We start from the raw sequence: 15,523 nt of genomic DNA, 5'->3' as shown, positions 1-15,523 counted from the left end.
GGACGTGCTGGGGGCGGGGCCATCTGAAAGGGGCGGGGCTAGAGGAGGGTAAATTGCGGCCAGCAGGATCACCTGAAAGGAGTGGGCCCTACTGGAGGGAGGTGATCACGGCAGGGAGAGGTCGCTGGTAAGGTCCAGGTCTAGGTAAAGGGCCCCCAAAAGATAGAGAATCATCTGAATGGGGAGAAGTCTGGCCTAATGTATGCTTGATAAAGGGGTGGAGCTTACCTCTTGTTTTTACTTTTTATTTTGAAATAATTATAGATTCAAGGAAGTTGTGAAAATAGTATATCCGTCTTTCCCTAATGGTGACATCTTATGTAGTCCCAATATCGAAACCAGGAAATTGACATCAGTACAGTTCTGTTGACTAGATTACAGACCTGTTCAATTTTCACCAGTTTTTGTGTATGTGAGTGTGATTGTGTATCTGTGTGCCTGTGCAGTTTGATCCCTTGTATAGATTTGTGTAACCTCCATCATAATTGTGATATAGAACAGTTCCCTCTCCACGTAAGAACTCCCCAGGCCCCTGGCAACCACAAATGTGTTCACCATCTCTAGTTTTGTCATTTGGAGAGTGTTATGTAAATGGAATCATATGTTATTAGGATGTGACCTTTTTTCCACTCTGCACAATGCCCTGGAGATCCACCCAAGTTGTTGCTTGTATCAGTGCTCTGTTTCTTTTTATCACTGAGTACTGTTTCATCCTCACTTGATATTTTTCCTGTCATTTCTTCATTTTGGTAACCGCTTTATTGAGATATAATTCACAAACCATACAGTTTGCCTATCTAAAGTGTACAAGTCAGTGGTTTTTAGTTTTTGCGCTGAGTTGTGCAGTTATTACCATGATCGATTTTAGGATATTTTTATCACCCCCTGAAAAAAATTCCCATACCTTTTATCTATCATTCATTTCATTGTAACCCTGAACAATATTCCACCATATGGTATTCCAGTAATTAGGGAACCAGTTCCCTAAGGGTAGACATTCCACCAGTTTCCAGTCTTTTCTCATTACAGTTGGTGCTGCAGCAGGTAACTTTGTTACCTGCTTGGTCCACCTGTGAGGGTCTCTGTGGGCCAAATACACAGAAGTGAGGTTGCCATTCTGATAGAGATGCCAGGTGGTCCTCCAGAGGCATCAACCAGTTTGTTTCCCCCAACTCAGCAGTACACGGAGTTGAGAAGCCAGCCTTGAGTACTGTGGTAAGGAGGAAGGAACATGGGCTTTGGAGCCAGCCACACCAGGGTTTGAAGCCTTGCCTGAACCCCAGCTGTGTCCCCCTGTCCTCAGTGCCTTCATCTGTGAAGTGGGGATGATCACACCTGTCTTGGAGGGCTGACTTGAGGATTGAGGGTATTTGAGAATGTGATCAGCATGTCAGGCATAGAGCAGGCTTCCCAGTAAATGCTTGTTTCTTTCTCCTTCCCTTGCAACTCAGTCTGGTGGTTAAGAGGTGAGCTGTGGAGCAGGCAGACACCTGGGGCGGAACGTAGTAGAGATGCAGGTTAAGTTCCTTTAAAAACCCCTCTGGGCCTTAGTTTCTGTAACAGAGTTGTTGTGGAGAGTCGGTATAATTGAGAATGTAAAGTACCTAGCCAGGTGAGTGCTCAGTAGTGGTCGTAATAGTTTTCTCCTTTGCCCTCAGGATTTTGGTGTCTAAGTCCCTAACCTGCTTTTTTGTGAACTGTTTGGTTGAAGCATTGCATACTTCTGCTCCCCAGCTAGCCCTGAGAAACCTTGTTTGGAAGTTGCTGAGTTTGTTTTTTGTTTGTTTGTTTGTTTTTTCTTTTTGAGATAGAGTCTTGCTCTCGAACTCCTGACCTCAAGTGATCCACCCGCCTCGGCCTCCCAAAGTGCTGGGATTATAGGCGTGAGCTACCACGCCCGGCCTGGGAACCCTTTCATTAGCGTTACTCTAAACTGTGGAAGCCCCAGTGACTGTTATTGATTTCATTAAAAAAAAGACTTTTTAAAAAAGTATTTAATTTTTAAAAATATATTTTGAAGGGGTAATGGATTCTGATTGTTCTGCCTGCAAAAGCATGCGTGTTAAAAATATCTCCCTCCAATGTCTGTGCCTCCTCAGGCGACAGCATCACCAGTTTTTGTCTTCCAACAGAGATGCTCTGTGTATATACAAGATATGTGGATACATTTACAGTCTTTCTTTTTTTTTCTTTTTCTTTTTCTTTTTTTTTTTTTTCGAGATGGAGTTTCACTCTTGTCCAGACTGGAGTGCAGTAGCACAGTCTTGGCTCACTGCAGCCTTCGCCTTCCGGGTTCAAGCGATTCTCCTGCCTCAGCCTCCAGAGTAGCTGGGATTACAGGCGCTCGCCACTGCGCCTGGCTAATTTTTGTATTTTTAGTAGAGATAGGGTATTGCCATGTTAGCCAGGCTGGTCTTGAACTCCTGACCTCAGGTGATCCATCCACCATGGCCTCCCAAAGTGCTGGGATGACAGGCGTGAGCTACCGTGCCTGGCCTATAGTCTTTCTTTTTTACACAGTACAGTAGCACACACCCTGTGATGTTCTGCCCTTTGCTTGAAATAACAGCATAACTTAGAAATTGCCCAACAGCTAATTTATGTAGACCAGCGGGTATAATTTTATAAGCTTCCACAGTTGTTTTAGGGAATTATGTTATCACCTTAAAACAATTTTTCACTAACCTGTAAACTTCAAAAAAAACCCCATTTCAGGTCCTCAGTCTGTTCTTCATATTAGATGAAAAACAGTCTTCTTACGGTAAAGGAGGCCTCTTAATCTCTGATTTGGAAGTTTTATTCTTCACCAGTAAGTCTCACTAGCAAATTATTTTGGTTCATAAAAACAGGAGTTTCTTCTTAAAGGGAAAATTCATGTTTCTAGGTTGTTGGTTTTTTTTTTTCCTTAAAGAAAGGGTTTTATGTGTTTGGATCTCTGCACAACCAGTCACCTCAACAAGTGTTTGGATTTCTGTTCCAGGAGCAGCTGACAGACGAAGAAAAGTGCTGGACAGGAAGGGAGAATTCTGGCGCCAACATGCAGCGAAGTATCATGTGAGGACTCTCCCTTGCCCCGAGTCTTTCATTCTCCAAGTTCTCTGTTTCTTTCTGTAAATCTGTACCAAAAAACCCCCAAAAAACCAAACAAAAAAATCCTTACGTTAGATTTTGAGTTGGAATTTCCAGGAGTCAAGTAGTAAGGAAAATGAGCCGTGGGATATGGAAGACGGTGTATTGAACCACTCTTTTTAGTTGCAAGGAACAGAAACCCAACCCAGCGGTTCTCAGTCAGCAGCAGTTTTGCTCCCCAGGTAACATCTGGCAGTGTCTGGATATTTTTTTTTTTTTGAGATAGAGTCTCGCTGTGTCACCCAGGCTGGAGTGCAGTGGCACAGTCTCGGCTCACTGCAACCTCCGCTTCCCGGGTTCAAGCGATTCTCCTGCCTCAGCCTCCTGAGTAGCTGGGATTACAGGTGCGCGCCACCACGCCCAGCTAATTTTTGTATTTTCAGTAGAGGCAGGGTTTCACCATGTTGGTCAGGCTGGTCTGGAACTCCTGACCTCGTGATCCGCCTGCCTCAGCCTCCCAAAGCGCTAGGATTCCAGGCGTGAGCCGCTGCGCCCAGCCAGTGTCTGGAGATATTTTTGGTTGTTACAACCTAGGGACACAGGGTTTGCCATTGGCATCTAGTGGTTAAAAGCCAGGCATGCTGCTAAACATCCTTCAGTTCGTAGGACAGCCCCCGGAAAACACAGAACCATCAGGCCTAACGTCAGTAGTGTCTAGGTTGAGAAACCTCGTGTTAATGCAGTCTGGCTTCAGGAAGACAAGAAAGGGCGTGGCTTGACTTCTGTCATTGAAACCTGCTGGAGTAAACAGCCTCAGGCTTGGTTCCATCCAGTTGCCAAAACTTTCTCCCTGGGAATCTGTCTCTCTCCATTGTTCAGCTCTGCTGTCCTTGAGGTTGTCCTCCCCCTCAGGCAGGCTCTCCCCTGGTTAGCCTCCCCGTGGAAAGAGGGTGCTAGAGCCCAGTTTCACTGGCCCAGCTCGGGCCACATACCTATCCCTGAACCGGCCACGGGGATGCAGCCTGAGTCACGTGTCCACCCCTGGTCACGAGCAAAAGGGCTAGCACACTCAAATCGTGGGGTAAGAAGCATCCCAAGAGGAAAATGGAGGGGCTGTTACCAGGCGGAGAAAGTGGATGGTAGAGAGACCCAGACCTGGGCATCCGTCCCAGAAACCTGGGAGGTAGTGAGTGGTTTACGCAAATCCTGAGTTCCATTTTTCTCCCGTGATAAGGAATCTGGGGATTGTCTCTCCCGGGCTGATGATACCTTCGATTGCTTTGTGTCCTCTTGCTTTTGCATGATTTTCCTTTTCTTTTTTTCTTTTTGAAGATTAAATAAACTTCTTATTCTGGAATAATTTTAGAGATACAGGAAAGTTGCAAAGACAGTACAGACAGGTCCTGTATACCCTCGCCCAGTTTCCATTGCCAGTTGGCATCTGGTGGCTAAAAGCCAGGCACGCTGCTAAACATCCTTCAGTTCGTAGGACAGCCCCCCGACAGCACATTACTACGATCATACATTACTACGATCCATTTCTCACCACTGAGGAACCAGCGTCAGTACATTACTCTTAACTGAACTCTATATTTGATTATTCAGATTTCACCAGATTTTTTTTTTTGTTTTAAATGTCCTTTTCTATTCCAGAGTTCAATTCAGGGTACCATATTGCATTTAATCATCACATCTCAGCCTCCTCTGGGTGGCAGTTTCTCAGAGTTTCCTTGTTTTTTACGACGTTTGTCAATCTTGGGGAATACTGAACAGGTATCCTGTAGAACTGTCCCCGGTGTTGGTATGTGCAGTGTTATTCTCATAATTACACTAGGGTTATGGGCTTTTGGAAAGATACCACCGAAAGATGCTGGCTGGTGTCAGGCGCATATAAGGTTCCTGTGACATCGCTGGTGAAGCTAACCTTCATCGCTTGATTAGGGGAGTGCTGGCCAGACCTCTCCACTGTAAAGTTCCTAATTTTCCTCTCAGCACTCTGTTCTTAGGAAGAAGCCCCCTTTTAGGCAATCTCCAATGGGTTAGTTGGAAAGTGCCTTACTTTATTTATATTTTTCAGAGCACTGCACACTTTCCAACATTTTTTTTGAGACGGAGTCTCGCTCTGTCGCCCAGGCTGGAGTGCAGTGGCGGATCTTGGCTCACTGCAAGCTCCACCTCCCAGGTTCATGTCATTCTCCTGCCTCAGCCTCCCAAGTAGCTGGGACCACAGGCGCCCGCCACCACGGCCAGCTAATTTTGTTTTTGTGTTTTTAGTAGAGACGGGGTTTCACCATGTTAGCCAGGATGGTCTTGATCTCCTGGCCTCATGATCCACCCACCTCGGCTTCCCCAAAGTGCTGGAATTACAGGCGTGAGCTACCGTGCCCGGCCCCAACATTTTATATTTAGTTGTTTGCTTACTATTTGTGTCCTTCACCAGAGTGTCAGCTGCTTGAAGGCAGGAACTTCATGTGTCTAGGTCACCGCCAAACCCCTCAGGCCCAGAATAGGCCCTGGCACATAATAAGTGCTTAGGCCGGGCACAGTGGCTCACGCCTGTAATCCCAGCACTTTGGGAGGCAGGTGGATCACCTGAGGTCAGAAGTTCGAGACCAGCCTGACCAACATGGTGATACCCCATCTCTACTAAATAAAAAAAAAAAATAGCCAGGTTTGGTGGTGGCTGCCTGTAATCCCAGCTACTCAGGAGGCTGAGGCAGGAGAATTGCTTGAACCCAGGGGATATAGGTTGCAGTGAGTCAAGATTACGCCACTGCACTCCAGCCTGGGCAACAAGAGTGAAAACTCCATCTAGAAAAAAAAATTTTTTTAGGCTAGGTGTGGTGGCTCATGCCTGTAATCCCAACACTTTGGGAGGCCAAGGTAGGCAGATCACTTGAGGTCAGGCATTTGAGACCAGCCTGGCCAACATGGAGAAAACCCATCTCTACCAAAAATATTTAAAAAATTAGCCAGGCGTTGTGGCGGGCACCTGTAATCCCAGCTACTCAGGAGACTGAGGCAGGAAAATTGCTGTAACCCGGGAGGCGGAGCTTGCAGTGAGCTGAGATCCGGCCACTGCACTCCAGCCTGGGCAACAGAGCGAGACTCCGTCTCAAAAAAAAAAAAAAGTTAAAAAGTGCTTAGTTGATAATTTGTTGAATGAAACTTGGGATGTATCGTATCTTGCAAAAAGTAAGGGCAGAAAAATAAGTACAGTGTTGCCTCCTCTGTCTGAGTCTGAGTTTCCTTATCAGTTCGGTTAAAGGGCTTGTTTGAAATTCTGTTATGTGCTGAGATGGGAAATGGTATTAGAAGTTATAGAATGCAGCAGAGATAGGCAGGGTATTGGTGCTGTTATTCTCCTTTTTTAATCCCCTTTTATGCTCCTCTAGGTCATTCTTCCACCCCAAGAAAGAGGGTAAAGCGAAGAAGCCTGAGAAGGAGGCATCCAACGGCAGCAGAGAGACGGAGCCCCCTCCGAAGTACGTCACAGGGCTGGGATATGGTGAATTTTTTCCTTTAGCAGTCAGGATTCTCTTGGTTGCGAGTGTACAAACCTAATGCAAAATGTCTTGGGACCCGAAAGATTTCTTCAGCCAGGCAGCCGGAAGTCCAAGAGCAAGAGTGGCTGCAGGCACAGCTGGATCCAGGGCCTCGGAGTCGTCCGTTGGTCTGTTTCTGCAGGTCTTGACTTCGTTCTACAACCAGACATTCTCCATGATGCAGAGAAGCTGGCCACTGGCCACATCTTAATGCTGTCTCATCTAAGTAGAAGAAGCGATACTCTTTTTTTTTTTTTTTTTTTGAGACAGAGTCTCGCTCTTGCCCAGGCTGGAGTACAATGGCGTGATCTCGGCTCACTGCACTCCAACCTGGGTGACTGAGCGAAACTCCATCTTAAAAAAAAAGAAGTTTCCCAATAGATGCTGGAGACCAATGGAGCCTTAGGCAGGGACTCCATTTGCTCCTCAGCATCACCCATCACAGGACAGACACTCCGGAGGCCTCCAGAGATGTGTGATGGGTGGGTGAGTGGATGAGTGGGCAGGTGGATGGATGCATTGATGGACGAAATGGTGAGATTTGCTGAGGAGGCAACTAGAGAATGTTCATTGGATGCTTGAAAGGAAGGAAAGGAAACAGCAAAGAAACCAGGGTGTTTGTGAGCAGTGACCCCGCTCTGCCGGCTGTAGTCGCCCCTTTACACCCCCATTTCCCCACCTTCCAGGGCGGCACTGAAGGAGTGGAATGGAGTGTCCGAGAGTGACTCTCCAGTGAAGAGGCCAGGCAGGAAGGCGGCCCGGGTCCTGGGCAGCGAAGGGGAAGAGGAGGATGAAGCCCTTAGCCCTGCTAAAGGCCAGGTAGGTCCCCATCAGCCTGCTCATTTTTACCCGAAGAAACGAATTCCCATTAGCCTTTGGAACAGAGCGCAGCAGCTGTTGAGGAGGATTCTGGAGAAATTGCCCGGGAGAGGTGGATGCGTTTCCTGGTTGTGTCGGGTGCAGACGGCCTGGTCCTAATTGCCCCTGCCCTAGGGCCTCGGGTGGTCTCCTTCACCAAGTTACATCTTGGGTGCCTCACCTGTAACGTGCAGCTCCTGATAATGCCTTCCTCATAGGGTGACTGGGAAGATGAAATGAGTTCATTTACATACAGATCTGAGAATAGTGTCTGATGTAAAGTAAGGGCTCAAGGCCCAGCGCAATGGCTTACGTCTGTAATCCCAACACTTTGGGAGGCCATCATGGGAGGATCACTTGAGGCCAGGAGTTCGAGACCAGGCTGGGCAACATAGCGAGACCCCATCTCTACAAAAAAATGTTTTAAAAATTAGCCAGGTGTGGTGGCGCATGCCTGTGGTGCTGGCTACTTGAGAGGCTGAGGCAGGAGGATTGCTTGAGCCCAGGAGTTCAAGGCTTCAGTGAACTACGATTATACCACTGCACTCCAGCCTGGGTGACAGCGCAAGACCTTGCCTCAAAAATAAAACAAAAAAAATAAGGGCTCAAAAGTATATCTAGCCTCTCCTGTGGTCAGAGGGCTTTTTAACTTCTCCAAAAACATTGGATCACTCTCTTCCCCTGTTTAAGTCATTTAATGCTTGTTCATTGCTTTGTGGATGATGTCCAAAGCACAGTGCTGCTTATTCTGTCAGTGGTGAGGTCAGGTCCTGTGACTCCCTGTGCAACCCCCCTGGTATTACCACCACAGGCCAAAGCCAGGCCTTGTGGAAACCTACGAGGCCCCTCCTGCTCCTCCTCACTTCCCCCTGCCCATCACATCTGCAGCTTCATCGACAGCTCTTCCTCAGCTCGCTCCGTCCTGGCTCTCCACACCCACCGCGTGCACTTCCACCTCTGGGCCGCTACCTCTTTTCCCAGCCTGAAACTCTCTTTCCCAGATACACACCTGGCTCAGTCCCCTGCTTTCTTCCATGCTTTGCTCAGATATCACTTCCTCAGCGAAACTTTCCTCACCACCTATATTAGCTTCCCATTTGCTGCCGTAACAATTGACCACAAACACAGTGGCTTCAAACAATGCCAGTTTATTGTCTTACGGTTTGGGAGTCATGAGTCTGAAATGGGTTGCACTGGGCTAAAATCAAGGTGTCAGCAGGTCTGCGTTCATTTCTGGGGGCTCTAGGGGAGAATCCAGGAATTGCCTTTTGCAGCCACCAGAGATCCCCCTTTCTCCACTTTCAAAGCAAGTGGCCGGGCGCGGTGGCTCACTCCTGTAACCCCAGCACTTTGGGAGGCCAAGGTGGGCGGATCACGAGGTCAGGAGATAGAGACCATCCTGGCTAACACGGTGAAACCCCATCTCTATCGAAAATACAAAAAATTATCTGGGTGTGGTGGCAGGCGCCTGTAGTCCCAGCTACTCGGGAGGCTGAGGCAGGAGAATGGCGTGAACCTGGGAGGCGGAGCTTGCAGTGAGCCAAGATCACGGCACTACACTCCAGCCTGGGCAACACAGCGAGACTCCGTCTCAAAAAAGAAAAAAGCACGTGGCATTGCCTCCTTCTGTGCCTTTCTTCTGTGGCCACATCTCCCCCTGACTTTCCTCTCCTGCCACCGTCTTCCACTTTGAAGGCCCCTGTGCCTGTATCAGGCCCACCTGGATAGTCCAGGATAATCCTGCTATCGGAAGGTCCACCGATTAGCAACCTCAATTACTCTTTGCCATGTAACCTAACATATGCCCAAGTTCCAGGTATTAGGACAGAGATCTCTTTTGGAGCTTGGACTTGACCCTGAGGCTTCTGGGGAGCTACGAAGAGTTTTGGGCAGAAGAGAGGCAGAGATCGTTTAGTCCTGGGCTGTGTTTACAGTATACCCCTGGCCAGGCGTGGTGGCTCACGCTTGTAATCCCAGCGCTTTGGGAGGCCAAGGCGGGTGGATCATGAGGTCAGGTGTTCGAGAGCAGCCTGGCCAACATAGTGAAACCCCGTCTCTACTAAAATACAAAAAGTAGCCAGGCATGGTGGCACGGGCCTGTAGTCCCAGCTACTCAGGAGACTGAGGCAGGAGAATCGCTTGAACCCGGAGGCGGAGGTTGTGGTGAGCTGAGATCATGCCACTGCACTCCAGCCTGAACAACAGGACGAGACTCCGTCTCAAAAAAAAAAAAAAAAATTCTCTGAGACCTCTGTCTCCATCAGGGTCTCAATGGGAAACAGAAACCATACCAGTGATTTGAACAGAGGGAGTTTAAAGGATGGTCACTAGGTGCGCAGTTGTTAAATAGGTAACTGAAGGGGTAAAGAGAGAACTAACTCTAAGGCATCATGGAGGTAGCAACTGCCAGGTGCAGCGACTGTCCCTGTGGCTTTGGAGCTGAAATTCACACCTCTGTGGCGGGACTGCTGGCAGGTCTCTGAGCTTAGAGAAGGTGCCTCAAGAGCCTAGAGCTCTGATCTTTCAGGAAAGGAGCACTGGGTGGGAGATGCCAGTGTCTCTGATCAGGTACCACGTGGCAAGCCCCGTGAGTGTTAGAAAAAACTGTCAGTGGGATCCAGCAGCTGAGCCCCCAGGTGGAGAGAAGCCGGCTATGCCTCCAATCATGCAGTGCCCTCTAGTTCCCTCCATTGGCACTGCCTGATGCCGAGGTGGTGCCAGAGCAAGAAGGAGATTTGTGGAGTCCCAGTCTTGGCATCACGAGGGAGACTGGACAGTGATGGGTTTGGAGCTGAGAGAAAATCACTTAATAACTGGCACAGGGTCCTGTAAGAAGAGAGGTGAGTGATTGAAACCGAGACAGTAGCAGTGGCTCAGGCAAGACGCAAACTTATTTTTCTCGCTCATGAGTGCAGAGTCCGGGATTCATGTGACAGTCTCACAGGGTGAGAGGCCCAGGCTTCCTCTGTGCTGTCGTCTGCTCTCTGTAGATGCCCTTGTCCCTGTGAATATCCATATTCCACCAACAGGAAGAGGAGGGCACCCACTCAACATTAAGTGGATGTTATTTGAACCAAGAAATGCATGTTAGTCCATTTAGTATTGCTATAAAGGAATACTCGAGAGCAGTTAATTTATAAAGAGGTTGATTTTGGCCCACGGTCCTGCAGGCTGTACAAGAAGTATAATGCCAGCATCTGCTCCTGGGCCTCAAGATGCTTCCAGTCACGGTGGAAGGTGGAGGAGGAGCAGGTGTGTCACATGGTGAGAGAGGCATTTTAAACAACAGCCCTCATGTGAACCAGTAGAGGGAGAACTCAGTTCCTCCCACAAGGAGGGTACGAGCCATTCATGAGGGATCTGCCCACGTGACCCAAATGCCTCCCACCACGTCATACCTCCAACATTGGAGACCAGATTGCAACATGCGGCCTGGAGGGAACAAACATCCAATCTATATGGAGAGAAGGTTGGGCATGGTGGCTCATGCCTGTATTTTCAGTGCTCTGGAGGCCAAGGCGGGAGGATCGTTTGAGCTCAGAAGTTCGAGACCAGCCTGGTCAACATGGTGAAACCCCATCTTTATAAAAAATACAAAAATTAGCTGGGCGTGGTGGCATGCACCTGTTATCCTAGCTGCTCGGGAGGCTGAGGCAGGAGAATTCCTTGGACCTGGGAGGCGGAGATTGCAGTGAGCCGAGATCGTGCCACTGCACTCGAGCCTTGGCGACAGAGTGAGACCCTGTCTCAAAAAAAACTATACAAAGAGGTGTATATCATTTCCCCTGACTTCCCATTGTGTAGAGCTGGCCAACGTAGTGAAACCCCGTCTCTACTCAAAATACAAAAATTAGCCAGGCATGGTGGTGCAGGCCTGTAGTCCCAGCTACTCGGGAGACTGAGGCAGGAGAATCGAAGATTTTGTTACTGCAGGAAACAGAAGCGCTATGGGGGGTCCTTGATGGGACCATGATCCTGCACTGGAGGGCGGGATGATGGCCCAGGTGAGAAGAGGCCAGACCTGAGTTAGGGCTGAGACCATAGGGTCAGAGAGGAGGGTAAACACAGGAGGTTTTGGTCCCCTCTACTCTCAACTTCTGGGAAATGGAGTCCCTCTTTCCCCCACTCACTCTAGAACTGTTCTTTCCTCTTCCAGAAGCCTGCCCCAGACTGCTCACAGGTCTCCCCGCCCCGTCCTGCCACATCTCCTGAAAACAACGCTTCCCTCTCTGACACCTCTCCCAGGGACAGCTCCCCATCAGGGATCCCGAAGCGTCGCACAGGTGAGAACACACGGGCCGCTGCCCCTTCAGTCGCTTGCCTTTCTTTTTTTGTTTGTTTGTTTTTTGAGACGTAGTCTTGCTCTATTGCCCAGGCTGGAGTACAGTGGCGAGATCTCAGCTCACTGCAACCTCTGCCTCCTGGGTTCAAGCAATTCTCCTGCCTCAACTTCCTGAGTAGCTGGGATTACAGGAGCGTGCCACCGTGCCTGGCTAATTTTTATATTTTTAGTAGAGACGGGGTTTCACTATGTTGGCCAGGTTGATCTCAAACTCCTGACCTCAGGTGATCCACCCACCTCAGCCTCCCAAAATGCTGGGATTACAGGCGTTAGCCACCACACCGGCCAGTCGCCTGCCTTTCTGCCCGCTTGGATTTCCATCCAAGGTTGTCATCCTTATGACAGTGGTGATCTCAGTGTTGCGGTTAAGAGCACAGGTCCACCATCCACTGGCTGTATGACCTGGGACAAATGACCGACCTTCTCTGAGCTTAGGTTGCTTTATCTGTAGAGATGATGATAATGACAGCACCTACCGCACAGAAATATCTGAGTTAGAAGATAGCACGTGTAAGCTGCTCAGAACTGGGCCCAGCCCTCAGTCAGGGCTCAGTCATTGTTGGTCACTGTGATTGTAATTATCTGCTGAGACGGAGGCCTCACAGCTCATGTGGGAACACTAGGGTGGGGCCGTGGCTCAAGGGAGACTTCCGGAAGAGAGGCTCACCAAACTGAGCCCTTTAGGACAAAGAAGAGGCAACCAGCAAAGGAGGAGGGGAGCATGCTAGGCAAGGGAACATATAAATTGAGAAGGCCTGGGGGCCGCTCAGGGCCTGGTGTGCTGGTGTGTAGAGGGCAGGATTGGGGACGATGAGCAACGAGGTGAGAAGGTCCTGGAAAGCCAGCCTGGGGAACAGCATCTTTGTCCTAAGAGGGAATGGGGATGTTTGCTGTGGGGGAAGAACAGGGCGAGAGACCCACACGTAACGCAGGGCAGCGTGAGCCCTTGCTGTCCGGTCCGGCCTGCTGAGCGCTTTAGTGTGGTGAGTGTGACAGAGGAGCTGAATCTTTCATGTTAGATCCTTTCAGTTGAATTTACATTTGAAAACTAATATGCGATTCAGTGAGTAAAGACTTTGCACTTTTTCCACGTAATTTTGGAACAGCTTTGGTATGTGAATAGCTGTACATTTTATGAAACCTACACAGACCATGTTTCCGATGAAACATTTGGTGTCCAACTTGAGATGTGCAGTGAGTTCATTGGATTTTGAAGACCTAGCATGAGAAAAGAATGTTGGAATCATACTATTTTAGATGTGTTGAGCAACATAGATTCTTCAAACCAAGTTCAACCTGGTTTTTCCCGCTTTTTATTAACGTGACTGCAAGAAAGTTTAAGGTCACGTACATGGCTTGCCAGATCTTTCCATCGGACGACGCTGGGTGACGCAGGGTACTCTGGGAGCTCAGAAGTCAAGCGGCCCAGGGGAGGTGATGGCTGAGCCGAGTCTTAGAAGATGGATTGGAGTTGGCCATGTTGAGAAAGGACAGATACACGTTTCTCAGACAAGAAAGGCGCGTGCAGAGGCCTCGAGATGGGAACGGCACGGCATGTTTGGGGCCTCTCGTCCACTTCCTTGTTTCTGGAGAACCGGATGCGATCTGAGGAGCAGGGAAAGTTTGAGAATAGCACGTGGTGAGAGGTGAGCTAGAGAGGCGAGTGGGGGCTGGATCTGAAAAGGTCTTGCACGCCCAGCGAAGGAGCCTGGGCTTCGTGCTGCAGATCCTGGGAGCCACGGAAGGGCTGTGAGCTGGGGAGGCAGGTTCATCCCTGAATGAAAGGCGGCCATAAGGAAGTCACAGTGTGGCTGAGGGCATGCTGGGAGCTCCGGGTGGATGCTGAGGTTGGCCCTGGGGGCGTGTCAGGGGATCGTGTTTAGAGGGAGTGACATTGAGCTGGGTCTCAAACCGCACATGCTGAGGCCGGGAGGGGTGACATGACTGGGTGTGTCTGGAAACACCCCAGTTTAGCAGTGATATCAAAGAAGGTGGAGTATGTGGTGTGGGAAGGGTTAGAAGGTCAGATGGAGAGAGATTAGGTAGGATCAGGGTAGACATCAAAAGACTTTATCCTGGATACAGCAGAGAATGTGGAATCATGGAAGGGTTTTGAGCAGGGAGAGACAGTGCCTGCCATGCTGATAGAAGGTTGAAGGAGCCACCGGGGGCCGGGAGACCAGGGACCAGGTGGCGCAATGGCCACCATGAGATATAACAGTGAAGCTGCGTGTAACTGCCTTCGTGTGAGCTCTTCATCAAGGGTTAGTTAGGTTTAGTTAGTTTAGAGTCTTCTGGAAGCAGGCTCTGAAGCTCTGAAACAGGGATCCAAATGCAAGTGATTTGTTTAGGAGGTGCAGGGAACAGAGGGTGATTCAGGGCAGGGGAGCAGCCAACACGGGATGGGCTGTTAGGTCTGCTACACACTGGGCAGCTGGAGCTTGGTTTTGTGGGATTCTCTGGAGGACGGTGTCAGTGCTCCAGAGTGATCCCCGAGATGCGAGGCAGCTGGGGTATTGATACACCAACTCCTGCCGACCATGGGGTGAGGGCCTCTCCTGGGGCTAGTTTATTCCCTGCCACTTCCAGAATTCCGAGGTTCCAGGGAAGCTGTCTGGAACACATGGAGGCAGTTAAGATCTGAGGGGAGCAGTGGGGAGCTCAGGGGACCTGCTGGAATCGGTACTGTGCCGAGTGCATTACATCATTGTTTCCTTGTGGGGATTATTTCCATTCTGCAGTCGTGAGAGAGCAAAGCACAGAGAAATTAAGTAACCTGCTCAAGGTCACACAGCCAGGAAGCAGCAGGGATTGAAGGGTGCGGCCTGCACTGGGGCAGTGGCTGTGTGCAGGCAGAGAAGGGGAGAGGGCCCAGAGCCTCCCAGGGGCTACATCAGCGGGTCTGAGTTCTCTGGGATGGGAGCACAGAAGCCAGCGAGGTCAGCTACACCAAGCCCTTTGCCTCCCCAGCTCGGAAGCAGCTCCCGAAACGGACCATTCAGGAAGTCCTGGAAGAGCAGAGTGCGGACGAGGACAGAGAAGCCAAAAGGAAGAAGGAGGAGGAAGGTGAGCCCCCAGGAGGAGAGAACTGTGTGTGTGTGTGGTGGGGGATCCGCAAGGGCAGGGGCCTGAGAGCTCAGGATGTTCGGACCCTGCCGATTTGATGCCTGTGTCCAGGAACCCCAGGAATTCCACCTACCAATATGGGAACTTTTGTTCTGAAAACATTGTGGGATATATTTGTTTGGACATCTTAATTTAGTCATCATTCAGGCACAGTTTCCCATTTTTATTTTCTGTTTTTATATTTATTTAATGGAAACTATTTTCTTCTAAATGATTTCCTTTTCCTTGTAAATTTTACCATAAAGCTGAGGTTCCCAAACTTTCTTAGTTCACAGCACCCTTGACGTCTTAGTAATTCTTTTTTATGGTGCTCCTAGGCCAATACCTTATCCGTTCTATTGATTAAGTGGCTATATCCAAACACCTAGTAGATACTATACATGCATTGAAAGAAAAAGTAATATTTGTGTTTTGTTCCTTTGTTTTTTTGAGATGGAGTCTCACTCTGTCACTCAGGCTAGAGTACAGTGGTGCAGTCTGGGCTCACTGCAGCCTCCACCTCCCAGGCTCAAGTGATTCTCCCACCTCAGCTTCCCAAGTAGCTGGGATTACAGACACCCCCCACCATGCCCAGCTAATTTTT

General features: G+C 49.3%; 1 protein-coding gene across 4 annotated transcripts in view; it reads left to right on the top strand.

The window, feature by feature from the left end:
* Positions 1-15,523, top strand: part of LIG1 (ligase I, DNA, ATP-dependent) — a 54,757-nt gene that overhangs the window by 1,001 nt on the left and 38,233 nt on the right. For 2 of the 4 annotated variants that reach the window (XR_001004888.1, XM_011969965.1), the window contains exons 2-6: positions 2,981-3,054; positions 6,465-6,554; positions 7,301-7,433; positions 11,629-11,755; positions 14,785-14,880. Coding sequence is in view for 3 of the 4 variants with exons in the window: in XM_011969965.1 (XP_011825355.1) it covers positions 3,038-3,054; positions 6,465-6,554; positions 7,301-7,433; positions 11,629-11,755; positions 14,785-14,880 (463 nt within the window). In the remaining variant the exon portion in view is untranslated. The remainder of the gene's footprint in view (positions 1-2,980; positions 3,055-6,464; positions 6,555-7,300; positions 7,434-11,628; positions 11,756-14,784; positions 14,881-15,523) is intronic. The other 2 variants (XM_011969974.1, XM_011969980.1) reach the window with 2 other exon arrangements.

Source organism: Mandrillus leucophaeus, unplaced genomic scaffold (genome assembly GCF_000951045.1).
Source record: "Mandrillus leucophaeus isolate KB7577 unplaced genomic scaffold, Mleu.le_1.0 Scaffold120, whole genome shotgun sequence".
In the NCBI taxonomy this organism is placed as follows: Eukaryota; Metazoa; Chordata; class Mammalia; order Primates; family Cercopithecidae; genus Mandrillus; species Mandrillus leucophaeus.
Note: the sequence above shows the minus strand (reverse complement) of the source record. Positions and strands in the feature narration are given on the sequence as shown.